This window comes from Poeciliopsis prolifica, unplaced genomic scaffold (genome assembly GCF_027474105.1).
Source record: "Poeciliopsis prolifica strain line A6 unplaced genomic scaffold, Auburn_PproV2 SCAFFOLD060, whole genome shotgun sequence".
In the NCBI taxonomy this organism is placed as follows: Eukaryota; Metazoa; Chordata; class Actinopteri; order Cyprinodontiformes; family Poeciliidae; genus Poeciliopsis; species Poeciliopsis prolifica.
In genome coordinates this window covers 2,308,398-2,322,500 of record NW_026562435.1, presented here as the reverse complement: position 1 = coordinate 2,322,500, position 14,103 = coordinate 2,308,398, and the positions used below count along the sequence as shown (strand labels likewise).

Sequence of the window (14,103 nt, the reverse complement as noted above, 5' to 3'; positions counted from 1 at the left end):
TGTTCTTTGAACCCCAGTGGAAAAAACCAGACGTCCCCGATTGGAGTCACAGAATACGGTATGGAGCAGAATCAACGTGCAAACGATTCCGTGTTTCCCCAACGCTTCAAACTCCGGATAGGTCACCGGGGAAAGGTTACTGTGGCATCATCCTTCGTCCCATGCATACACACGGGAACAGAAACCCCGCTGCGGCACAGAGAACCATGCATAAACCCCCCGACGCCACGCTGTGACCTCCGAGACGGCCATGAATACAAGCAACACATCAACAGCAGCCACCATAATCTGAGATGGTTAGTCATGTGGCCACCTTATCCAGCATGCAACCCCATCTGTGATGACACATGAGCTCCGGCGTTTCACAGAAATAAACTCCCAAACACGACCACGCAAAATCCTGATGGGAAATTTCCATCGGGGTGGGGGGAAAATGTAACACAAGAAAGCGTGATTAATTTCTACTCATGGAATGAATACAGATATTGTCATTACACGCCTTGTATCCTTTTCCAAATATTGTAATGTTTCACTCTCCTTTCTTCCTCCCCCTCCTCTGCTGGCAAGAGGAAAAGAGGGACGACACGTGAGCGACACAACTGGCTGCTAGATGGGCTAAATCACGGAGCAAAACAAAGAGCTGATTGCTCATTAGTGTTATGGATCTGCTCGAGTTGAAGCCGTTTTTCAAGATGCAGACACTGTTTAATGGCTTAAACGGCGTTTACGTAAATTCCCCGCCGCTGACATTTTCAAATGGTAACGCCTAAACCATCGAGGCGTCCGCAGCCGTCTCGGCCGCATTTCCCGTTTGGAGTCCCCTCCTCGAAGCGCACACCTACCTTGGCCTTGCAGATGACACATCGCAGTTTGTCTTCACTCCCACGTCCCTGCAAGAAAAAGAAAGGAGATTAAAACGTAATTAGGAGCTTCTGAAGCCAAACTCGTCATCCGGGGTGACATGAAAGAATATTTTGATAATTGTTAATCAAAGAGTTCCCAATCACTCCTTCTTATTATGACAAATGAGCTGATTATGTTTACTTGGTTATATCTAACCCAAACGTGTGCTATATGGAGTAATGCTAATTTAATTAGACTGTTCAAAGCTTGCACTGTGCACTGGCCTTGAGGAACAAAGCACAAGAACTGAATAAAAAATAATAATAATCAATAAATAAAAGAACAAAACAACAACAGGGAGAAAAGTATCATAATTCAGACAAACGCACAGTTTTGTTATTTAGTTCTGCACCTCGGGGCAGCCGCACAACTTACACACCGACTCAAACACACGCATGGAAGTAATGTGTCGACAGGCTGCGAGCCGCAGCTCCAGACACTAATGACAACCAAACCATTTGCACAAACACAAATCCACTGCTGCAGCGCGTCACAGGATATTCTGATAGATGTAAATGGCACATAATTACAGGACACTACTATTAGGAGCAGGACTCTTTTTTTTTTTTTTTGAAGAGGACTGTTGCCCCCGGCGCCGCGGCCAGAGTGCTGGGAGTGTCGGCCTAATGAAAGTAAACCAGGTCTGGTCACAACCGCTGGGAAACAAAGTCGCTCAGAAGGATTGTTTACTCAACTCGGAATTACAAAAGAAAAAAAAAACTCAAATGATTAAAAGGCATTAATATGAACGAAACTTTTACTGCAATAGTGTGATCTAGATGTAAATATTCTAATATTCTTTGAGCAAATATACTCAGGATGAAATGAAAACATTTCATATTAAGCAGTTATTTAGTCAGACCTGATCATCGGTATCAATCTCCTTATAAACAAAGTAACCGGTTCACATTAGTTATTACTTATGCATGACATTTTTAGCAGCAGTTACTGCCGTAAAGCGAAGCAGAACATGTCATCAGCTTGCACTCGGAGAACTAGTCGACTTAGTGAGGTTGTCACTGAATTGAGCAACTTTTCAGATGTAATATGATAAAAATAGTCAGGTCAAGCTTTTTAAAGCTCAATATCTGTGATTGGCCTGGGAGAGTCTTAAAAATAACTATTATTAATTATTACATCAATTTCAGCTTTTCAACCACAAAGCTCAAATTTTTATAATGTCTTTGTGTTTTTGTAAATCTGTCTGTAACTGCCTTGTTGCTGAACTGTGCTGAACAAATAAACTTGACTGACTGGTGGATGTAATAAAGAGTCCTTCCACTTCTCTCCCAGCGCCGCCATCAAACATGTCCTCATCTGCACTTTAAGCTCCGCCCACCTCCCCTCACTCTTTCCCACCTGCATTGCTGCCGGGGCTTCGCTCACTTCAGTCCCTGATTTCCTTTTAGTGTGTGCAGTTTCAGCTGGCCGGTGTTGTGGAGTGAAACCAGATGTGTAAAAAAAATACGAATGAATCCGCAAAGCCCGACGGTCCGCTTCACGTCTGCGGGACCAAACCGGGCCGAGCGCGCTCACAGTCCTCCTGCGCCCTTGTGCTTTGAGCTTGCGGGGCTTCTACCCCTCCAGGAATGTGCCCTCCATAATGAGGGTCAGGGGTCAAAGTGCTGCCTCGCCTGCAGGCTGGGATCTCCCAGGCACACTCAGTCACTGACTCTGTCCCTATATTTAAATCCCGCCTCAGGACATGCATTTCAAAGGGCATCTCCTAACTAGTTCCTGGTTACTAATTAGTTTTACGCTGTGCTATTTGTCTTTGGGAACCTGAATGCAGGGAAAGGGTTGGGTGGGGGGGTTGGGTGGGCGAGAATGAGGCGGACTAAAAAAAGATCCTCCATGCTGACTGTAATCATCAGCTGCAAACTCAGGCTCCAGCTAATAATTATATTAGTAATCAATTGTTCTGTTGATTATTTTGATGATTGTTCGGTTTAAAAAGAAGTTGCATGCTCCGCAAATTTTTCATTTAGCCACGTTTACCTTTTGTCTTTTGTTTTTACAAAATATTTCATATGCATTACAAAATGCAGCTGAGCAAATGATTCAATAATTTTTTTGAATAAAAGAAGAAATATTATATTGCTTGATATAAAATAACATTCTATTAATGAATGAATGTAGCAAAGGATGCATCTGCAGCTATCAATCTGTTGACCTTTGTTCTTTTCTTTTTTTTTTTTTCCAAATGTGAACCAGGTGAAGCTACAACTGCCACCTGAGTCCACAATACTTTTTTTTCTTTCTTTTTTTACCTTAAATGCAGAATATACATATATTTGCACAGCTTTAACTTAAAGGGGCAGTGTTATGTATTTTCTGACCACATGGTGCTATTTTAAACCATAATGAAGTAGTTATATTATCTTCATTTGTTATAAAAATGCTGTTTGTATCAAATATGACTCAAAAGAAAGTTTTAAGACTGTCATGACATCGTCATGAGCATGACACAACACCTGCTGTGAACATAAGTAAGTCTTCATGAATATTGATTCATGAAGACTTCATGCTTTAATAACATAAAGCTAGATCATTTTTAAAGTGTAATCAGTAATACTTTTATCACAAATTTATGTCAGATACTGAGTTCTGTTGATGATGATGTCATGGCAGTCTTAATCACAACCCGTCAAATGAAGTGTTACTGGAATTTCACTTCAAAATTTTATTTAACACTTTGAGAAAAACTCCTGCGCTTTCTGAAACTCCTCTTTCAGGAAGTCATCACAACTTGGCTCCACTATTAACCCTTTAACAACGCTTTTACCAGGGTTTCACTGAGAAGTAGCTCCTATAATGTGCTCAACAGATCCACCAGGTGTTTGCTAATTGCTGCTGGCTAGTCTGAAGGAGCTGAAGGGGAGCTGGCTGCTCTGTAAGGAATTAGCTCAGAGGAGAAGCTGCGTCTCCAAGGTGGAGCTAGGTCCAACCAGCTGAATGGTTGCCATGGAGATTGAAGGCTTTCTCAAATAAGCATGAAAGGAATCAAGTCAAGACTCCAGCTATGTTTTGGATGAGGGTACAACGATACATGATTTACAGCTCATAAAAGTTGTTTTTATGTAGCACTGCCCCTTTAATTGCTGCTCTGACTGTGTTGTTTTTTCAGCAAATTCCTATTTAACAATTAACCGATTACTAAATCAGTTAGCAATTACTTAAATGATCAATTATTCATGATTAACTCAATTAATTGTTTCAGCCCCACTGCAAACATGATAAAGAATGTGTTCCCCTTTAATTCTGTAGTGGCAAACATTTAGACAATTTTTTTTTGATGCTGGAAAAACGTACGTGCGGCTCGTATCGGCGCTAACGGCCCCAATGCTACCGCTAGCCGTTCCCCGGCCAGATTGCCTCTCCCTCGCAAGTCAAATCATTATTGGATTACATTTTCTGCTTTCATAAAATGCGGTTAAGAGGCACTTTGGACATATGTGCATGACCTGCTTTCCAGAGATGGCTATCAGAGCAAAAGTGACAGGTCAATTGCTGATTTCTGTTCCATAAAAGGAAAAGGCCTCCTACCCTGAGCACTCTAAAAGGTCGCAAGCTCTCTCTGTCTGTCTGCTCCCCTGTCTCTCTCACACACACACACACACACACACACACACACACACACACACACACACACACACACACACACACACACACACACACAAGTGAAAGTCGTCCGCTGACAGGAGAGCGCGGTCTCAGCTGAGTGCGGCGCTGCGTGTGTCTCTGTGTGTGTCTGTGTGCGTGCCGGCTGCATCAGCCTGTGTGTTTGTACGTAATTGTATAGTGGGAAGACACACACTTAATGGAAGTGGCTCTTCACTGTGACAGCTGGGTGGTGCAGATGAAAGGTCTGCAGCGGCGTGTTGTCGGCCACTTGTGGAGTGTCCGGAGTGAGGCGAGGCGAGGCGCCGGCACACACAGGTTCTGCTGGTCAGGGTTCAGAACCGCAACGCGCATTCATCGAATATCTGCACGAATGTGGTTTTAAATTATTTCTAATGATAAATAGGATTGTTTGCTTTCGGCTTCCAAATGCTCTTCAGATGTGATCTTAAGGAGGAGATTGAAATTCTATATTTCTATTTAGATGAGACAAACATGCCTGACTGTTGATTCAGACATGTTCAGATTTTCTTCATTTTCTGCAATAATCAGACTGTTTTGCTTCATTATGTAAAACGAGTTAGAGATTTAGCATAAATATATATTTATATATTTATTTATTTTTAAATTTTGCTTAAAACTTACGTTTTTAAATAAAAATATGTTTCTTTCCGCTTCACATCTCATTTGCTCCACTCTGGAGGCCCAGAGACATAACTTCATGAACCCAAAGCTTTTCACACAGTCAAGAGGAAATGATTCACCTTCTGATTCATTTTGACTCGTACTTCTAAAACCTAACTACACCCTGAGTAAAGTTGTTGCTTTTTATCCTCCACCTTATCAAGGAAATACAGGTTTATTCAGCATGTTTACCGGCTTCTTGCTAATGATAGGCCGCAATTTGGTGCCAGCAGAGCCCAACAGGTGCTTAAAAGGCTTTTTACCAAAGACACCTATCTGCTGCTTCTGAAAGGGATTTTGATAAGAGGAGCGAAACCAAAGAGTCAAATTGCAGGCTGACAAAACAATCGTGAGCCAAGAGAGGCTAGAACGCTGCACGGATCCAAGGGGAAGTTTCTTCTTTTGTATAATGTTTTTCTTTTTCACACAAGACATATTGGCTGTCAAGACAGGAAATATGCAGGTGTGTCGGAACAACATTAAACATGGTTGCGCTGCTTTTTAGCTTGGTTTGATCCGGGTTGTTGTTTTTCCTCGCTGTCTCTTGCGAGTCGTTTTTGTAGAATAGTCGTGTGACTTCAACTGGGGAGTTTCTAAAAGTGGACAGAACACTTTATATAAAATATATATGTATGTATAGAAGAGCTCTTCTGCCTCTTCCAGTCCTCCCAACGCTAATACGCCACACAGCCAGAAACAACCAATCAGAGGCAGGAGGAGGGGCTTAGTGCTGTCGATCACTCGCTTGCTCACCACCTCCCTCTTGTTTTCTGCTATGCTGCAGCTAGTTCACCACAACATAGGCTGCCACAAATGCTAAGGCTAGTTAGCATAGCCATAGGTTAATGTAAATAAACGGTTTTCCTGGAATGGTAACTTGCTTCTACAGCATTAGCATATTGAGCGGCATTGATTGACAGCAGTAAGCCCCTCTTCCTGGCTCTGATTGGTTGTTTTTGACTAAGACGGCCATCACCTGAGATCGATTGTTTCACAGGTTGTCCGTCTCATATTAAAGTGCCATCACACGGTGCCAGCTTAAACAAATGTGGAATTGTGTTTGTAACAGTTGCATACTAAAGTTTCAAACACAAAATGCACAATAGGGCTCATTAACAGTAACAGTTCTGAATAAACTATCGCTAAACCCAGTTCTGTTCGTTGACGTGTTTCTGCACTAAAGAAGAAGCAGATTTCAGTTCAGATGCATTAACAAACACAGTGAATCAGTATTTGACCTCCCAGTCGCCACAGAGAGGCGATCTGGGAAACCTGCCTCTACCTCAGGTCCTTTTTATTAGTCATGAGCCGACTGACGGGTGAGTCACTGATTGTACTCCGCCACAGCACTCCTCAATCAGAGATGGCAGCAATTTGCGTTATTGCTACTATCACCACAAGTTGTCTGAACCAAAAACCAAAGGTAGTTCACCTGTAAAACTTTAAACTGTGGGAATCAGAAGAGCAGAAAGAGACGCACGGGCGTGTCCGGAGTTGCAAAAACCACCCAGCAAACTCCAGCAGCCGTGGGTTGAGGGAGGATGGCGGGTGTTAATGAGCTGCTCGGCGGTGGGTGACAGGTGTCGGCTGCATGATAGCCTCCTGAATTTCTGCCAGTCTGTTACGAGGCGCCGCTCAGCGTCGGAGCCTCCGATGCCTTATCATTGTTAGCAACCCTCATTAAAAGTAATTGGGATTGCTATTTGAAACGTAGCTCATTAGGCAGCAATGTTTTGTCTCAATAAGGAATGCTAAGGAGGCAAACGCATTTATTCACTGATAGGAGACTGGCACAGATGTCCCCCCCCCACCACCCCAACCCACACACACACACACACACACACACACACACACACACACACACACACACACACACACACACACACACACACACACCCACACACACACACACACACACACACACACACACTCCCACACCACCTTCCACATTTTGATAAGTGGCTGATGAGGAAAAACAGCCTAAATATCAGCTGAGGGACGTCTGTCTTACCCTCTGGATCCATGTGGACAGACACACGTGATGAGCCAGTAAAGTCTTGCAGTCGCAGAAATTCCTCAGCGGGTCACTGGTTTTCAGTTCGCCGTCCCTGCATATGAAGCACTCCGACGTCTCTGTAGAAGAAGAAGGAGCAGGAAAGGAAAGATGTCAGTAAAGTTCACACTAAATCATAGGCTAATTCTGGATTTGCTTTAAGATCCATATCAAATAGTCTCCTGTGTGCACAGCTGGCTTTTTCTGTAATAGTATTTAACACGCGCTGCACAGCTCTCCCCTGGGCATTCCACGTTTATTTGGCTCCCATGTGGGATCGCGGTGAAGTGAATATGACATCAAAGGTTGTTGAAGGAAGCTGATTTTTGCTGATGAGGCAATAAACGGCCTATGTTAGGTAATCCCACGTGTTTTACATGACAGGCACTCTGTGCTCGGTCTCTGCAGCTTCACATTTACATTTTATATAACAAGAAATGAGCTGAAATGATGAAAGACAAGCGTTGGAAGTGTTTTCACATCAGCCGATGGCGTTCGTGAGTCTGTGGCTTTGACACATTGTTAGTGGCTCTCTAAAGTGTACACACCCCTGTCAAAATTGCAGGTTTTTGTTATTCTGTGACGAGAAATTGTTTTTTTTTTTCTTTTTCACCTCTTAATTTGACACTTTAACTGTTCAACTGAAAAAAAAGAAGAAAAAAAAACACCTCTGGTGTTTTGTTGGTTGGTGGCGAGAAATGCACAAATGTCACAAATGCCAAAAATGTCATAACATACAAAGTGTCTTAAACTGCTTTGCTGGAGCATATCTGAATTTATACTTGGATTAGAAATTATATTCAAAACAGATGAGATTATTATTCAACAGTTCGTTTACTTCAGTGACTCAAGAGAAACGCATTCTAGAGATTAAATCCAGACGGACTGAGGTCAGACTTTTTTTCCCACTTAAAATGTGGGGAAAAAATAGGATAAGTTAAATAATCTGACAGTGGAATTAGCAATTTTTCATTAATAAGGAATTATTGACAAGAAGAAGCTTCTTTTCTGAAAGTTTTTTTGTTACTTGTAAGTTACTTGTAAGCTAGTCTGATATTATTTCACGTGCACTCAGATATTTGCAACAGAAAACAGAAAAATGTGTTGTGTTTCTGTACGGTGCTTGTTCTATTCATTTTTCATTTTAAAGGAAAGAGCTCAACTAGCCTCATTTTACAAAATATATTTTTTCCCTGTGTGAAAGTTAGTTGACTTCTCATAAAAATTTTAAAATTCATTTTAGTTCAACTTTACTAACTTTTAAAATAAAAAAAATTCATGTACATATTTGTACATTTAGTACATATCATTTTGTGGCACCAAACACATTTTGTTTTGTAGCAACAGCAGCAAAAGAGGTTGCTGACCGCTGGTCTGTCCCATCAAATCTGTTGGATTGTTGTGAGTTTTCCAGGCAAATTGTGCCATTTTATATTACAATCAAATAACTATGTTACCGTCAGCTGCTATCTACATCAAACATGAGTTGAAAGAAATGTTTATTTGGATTTTTAACATCTTGAAATTGGGGCTGTGTCTCTTTAAGAAGCTGCTCCTTCGTAAACTCCACCTTCAGGAAGTCACTACAACATGTCTCCTCTATTAACCCTTTAACCAGGTTTTTTCCACTGTTGCACTGAGAGTATAATGAGCTCAGCAGAGGTCACCCACTTTACTAACTGCTGCTGGCTAGTCTGAAGGAGCTGGGTGAGGGAGGTGTGGGGGAGGGCTGTTCTGTGAAGCGGAAGCTCTTGAAACTGCAGCTGAGAGGAGGAGCTCTGTCCTTGAAGGAGGAGCTTTGTCCACCCGGACATTTTGCACAGGTGACTGGCTGCCACGGGAGATTAAATGATTTCTCAAACGTGCATGAAAGAATCAAGGCAACACTACAGCTTCGTTTTTGATCAGGGAATATTATAACACATCAATTTTCCATAACGCCGCCCTTTCAAAATACCCCAACATTTTTAACGGGACACAACGTGGAAACATTCAGACGGTCTGTACGGAACTGTGCATGTGGAGAAAATAAAAATCTATGTACTGACTGTTTTTATGTGCTGTTTATGCTCTACTTTGCTGTGGCCAGCACCTCTGGTTTAACTACAAACTTCTGCAATTTCGTCTTTGGCGATGATCGTGAAGCAGCAGCTTTGAAGCTAAGAATTGGACAGTGTAGCTGGAAGGCAGATGATGGTGGTTTCATCCCATAAAAACACTGGGAGGAGGTGGCTCACTGTCATGGCGGCTCTTCGTGGGGGATGGAGGGTTGAAGTGCTGCCTCAGAAGCTGCTGTCTCTTCTGGGCATCTATTAGAGCCACGTTGTGCTTCAGGTGGAAATCTAACACCAGATGAAAAAGGCTCTAATCAAAGGCTGGGCTTTTTTTTTTTTTTTTTAATGTACCCGTCTCAATCTGCGTAAGCACATTTTATTACTGACCTAGCACATTTCTCCAAAACTTTAAATGAGTCTGACACAAGCTGTAAAAAAGAAAAAAAAAGGCAGGGGAACGAGTAGAAGTTGTTTTTTTCTTTTTAATCGCTTTTTATTTAGTCCTACAAATGGCATTTTGAGTCAGTTATATGGCATCTGGCTGGCGTCTTGCTCTTCCCTCCCTGGTGGTCAGGGGCCACCTGGCCTCTTCGACTTCCCCGCCAGTTCCTTCCAAAAAGAAAAACCCCAAAATGCATGCGTCCGCGCCCGTCTTGAGCTGAGCGTTGGGTTTTGGTCGCTTTTCCGAGTCGCTGTCAAAATAACTTTCTGTGCGCGCAGGAAGATTTGGCTGGAAAATAATGGAGCCGTGCGTAGAGGAGACGGACCTGCACAGAGTGACAGTCCTCCTAACAGGGAGAGTCTGCGCGTTTCAACAGCCTGAGCTCAAATATTTTCCTCCCGAAGCGCCGCTGTGATGGCAGGTTCTCCAATTATACCCACAAGTCCTTTTTAGCGGTTCACTCTCCTGAATCCGGGCCGCTTTTACGATCATTATGGCGAGCCCCGAGGCACTTGTGCAACTAAATAACACCACTGATGCCGAGAAAGCAACTAGGAAACAACATTACAACAGAGATGTAAACACGCGGCGTGTCAATCGCAGCCCGAGCCTGACACGCCGCCGTGATCTGTGACTCCCATAATTAACTGTCAGCGGTGTCAGTGTTCGGCAGCGCTTCGCATGAAGGAGTGTGCTCGACTAACTGGCTGAAGTTGCACGATTTAACAGCTAACAAAGTTCCCGCGCTGCGGCTGCAGCGCCGTCTCCCAGCCGGGGTTTGTCGCTGATGAGGCAGCGCCGCAGCTTCTGTTTGCCACTTTAATGCCAAAAAGGTTTGAGAGGTAAGAGAAAGAGATGAAGACTGCGCCCTGCTAAAGCGAGCGCTCGAACCGGAGTCGATTCAGAAAAGATGCGAATCCGATTAATCGCTGTGTTTAATTCTGTGAGGTCGAAATGTTAAAATGCACGATTTAAAAAGTTGTTTTTTTCTCCCCTTTTTTTTCATTTCAAACATGTAGAAAGTCAGAGAAATAAAAATGACAATTAAACCTAAAAGACAAAACTTTCATATGAAGTTAAAGAAGGAGTCCAAAGAAGCCCAAGCCCAGTAAATTCTGCCTCATCCAAATATGTCCCACATTAGAAATATTTACACATCGAATTTTTACCCCATTTCACAATTTCCACTCTTTCAAAATTATATCTGTACATTTAATTCATAATGTACACTTTGACTAGGCCATAACTGCTCTTATTTAAACTACCCCATTTCCACTCCAGAGCTGCAGAGGGTTGTTGTCCTGCGATCAAGCAACTTCTAACAGGTTTTCTTTCACTTTTGCTGAGTATTCAGGTCCAACCTACGTTCCATCACCTCAGAACAACTTCTCTGTCTTTCCTTCAGAAAATCGTCCACACATGGTGCTGCCGCCACACTGTTTTACAATAGGGACGTCGTGTTCGGGCCACAGAAAGCCTTTGCCTGGAGGCCAGACATTTTGATTTTACTATCATTTGACCAGAAGACATTCCTCCACATGTTTGCTGTGTTCCCTTTTATGACTTTTTATGACTTTCTTTCGTGAAAGCCATAGTAGCTAATAATCGTCCCGTCTTACCCTCCCACCTGAGCTGTGGGTCTCTGCAGGTTCTCCAGATTAGGAACGATTAATGCCATCTCTGCCTGGCCTACCAGCTCAGGAGGGAAGGATGTTTCTCTGCAGACGTGCCACACTCTTTCCATTTTCCGATGACGTTTGGAAACTCGTTTTTATAAGCTAATCCCGCGTTAAGCTTCTCCACATTTTTCTCCCTGACCTGTCTGCTGATTGCAGTTCTGTTTGTTCTCCAATGTTCTCTATAAAACCTGTGAGGCCTTCGCAGAACAGCTGAGTTCAGGTCAACATCAGATTACACACAGGTGGAATCTACAGCTGCGTTTCCATTACAAACGTGCGCAAAACCTTGTCGTTTTCCGCTGATGTCAAAAAAAAAGCAATTCCGTAACTGCTGTGTTTTTATTAAATGAAAAACACAATAATAAAAAAAAATCACATGTGAATAAGTTTGTTCATGTGATAAGTCATTAAAAAACATGACTTATGTTTTTAATCATCCCCCATCTGCATTGCCGTCCATCTTCCTGTTGTCTTCTTGAATATTCAGGTCTAATTGCACAACATGCTGACCGGATTGCGCCAGACTGTCGGCAGCAGCGATGGAGCAGAGCAGAGTTCATGTCCAACCAGGAACTTCATGGTGCGTTCATGTCAGTTTGGACTGCCACGTCAAGACGGCTAGGGGTCATACACTGCATTATGTAGGACAATCATTTAAAAGAAATGTATTTATATCAAACAGATACATTTGTGGTTGTAAATGACAGAAGGCAAGAAAAGTCCAAGTGATGGAAGGATGTTTGCAGGCCACTGTGTGAACGCCATGAATAAAGATGTGTGTCATTTCATCAGACGTATTTGGAGCAGCAAACAGCACAGCAGAAGTAAACATGTGAAGAAAATGCCAGATTTGGATAATTTAATTGTCCACTGCATTGCTAACGACCTCATTAACCGAAGAATGATGGGGAATCAGCGTGGTCTGGGCGAGGAACCGCCTGTGCAACAGCCATCTGGCTGCAATGGAGAGGGTGGCAGCGGCGTTGCATGGGGTAGAGGGGGCAGTGAGCTGACACCAGGAACGACACCGGGATTTGGCAAAAAATGAAAATAAAAAATTGCCACTAACCGTTTACTTCCTTCATCAGGCAACATATCTGATAAATCACGAGCGCGTTTCATAAAATGTTAGGGCAGTAAACCTGGGATTCGCAGGCACCTTTTATGTGATTAAACCCGCAAAACGTTTCAGCTGTCCATCAGTTTTCTAACAACTCATAGCAATCTCATGAAGCAGACATGGTCTACAGGGATTTTATCACAGTAACACAGAACGACTGGTCCATATTGTCATATTATCTCATAAACACTGAAGAAATGAAAGACAGGCCACAGGAAAAAAAAACGTTGGAAATATTGCCAGAGAAATCCTCGAAATCCAATATGGCTGCCTCATCTTTTAAAATAGCATCTCTGATGATATTTACCTCAGATCATTCATTCACAGTTTTACATGGACTCCTTCAGAGAACATTTGGATCTATAACACAGTAAGTCTACTGGTACCAGTGAGAAATAGGAACCAGAACAACCACCAAAGACTGAAAATAACGATTAATCCAAGAAAGATTTAGATTGGAGCAGACTTCCTTCCTCTTCAGAGAGCTCCAGTAACAACTTCACAACAGATTATGGAAACACTTTCTTTTTTTTATCAAGCTTGCAACCAACATTTATTAGTTACAGAGGAAATGGATTTGGGAGGTGACCAATGACCTTCCTGTGTGAAACACAAAGCGAATCCAGCAAAGACTAAATCCTTCTAACACAACCTCACTTCAGAAATGCCGAATTGTCCCTTTAAGCATTACACATTTAAAAAGAAAGACTAAAGAAAAAAAAAAGCATCAGATCCAAATTGTGGCCACAGAGTCTTCAGTTCAGTTCATTATGACTTAATCATGTGAGAACTGCAACATTAAATTCCTTTTTAGTCATATTGTTAAGTGACGGACCAAACTCATTTTAAACACGTCCGAAATACTTTCAATGTTTATTATTTTGGAGTGAGACTGCTGGGCAGTAAAACACCTCCATAGAAGAGAAGAAAAAAACAAGGGAAAAAAAGAAACTAATCTATTGCAAATTTCAACATTAAACTGTGGCATGCAGAATTCTCCTCTCGACATAATGAGGAAATGACACTTACCCACAACAACACTGCTGCACCATTCTGAAGACAGTGGTTTGTACTCAGTGCCCATGTTTCTCTCTTTGTTTGGAGACAACTTCTTCCACCCTGTTCTGAGTTTCCTCACACACACACACACACACACACCAATACTTTCCTTTACTTCCCGTTTGCTGCTCTCTGCAGCTACACACACACACACACACACACGCACAGATGAGAATTTATGGACTGATTCTTGTGTGAAAACAGAGCCTCTCACCCCTGCATTTCTGCTGGCACTCGCCGTCAGCTGACAGACTCTTGTGTTTCTGTTTCTACGGAAGCAGTGAACGCGAGCAGCCAATCGGAGCCGCGCACAGGGAACGTCAAAACAGGAAGCAGCGCTGAAACGAATCTCTCTCTCTCTCTCTTTCTCTCTGCTCTCTCTCTCTGTCTCTCTCTCTCTTCGTTTGTCTAGAAACAGATGTCGAGGCCTAATAAACTGATGATTCTAATCTCGCTCAGGTTGCTTGTTTTCCATTCCAGACACACAG

At 42.6% G+C, this 14,103-nt stretch overlaps 1 protein-coding gene across 1 annotated transcript in view; it reads right to left on the bottom strand.

Annotated features, from left to right (window-relative positions):
- LOC129379720 (uncharacterized) overlaps nucleotides 1-13,858 on the bottom strand; it is an 80,332-nt gene extending 66,474 nt beyond the window's left edge. The window contains exons 1-3 of the mRNA XM_055060543.1: nucleotides 13,586-13,858; nucleotides 7,220-7,341; nucleotides 843-890 (exon numbers count right to left, since the gene is read on the bottom strand). Of these exons, the coding sequence (XP_054916518.1) occupies nucleotides 843-890; nucleotides 7,220-7,341; nucleotides 13,586-13,640 (225 nt within the window). The 5' untranslated portion in view covers nucleotides 13,641-13,858. The remainder of the gene's footprint in view (nucleotides 1-842; nucleotides 891-7,219; nucleotides 7,342-13,585) is intronic.
- Nucleotides 13,859-14,103: the final 245 nt, after the last annotated feature.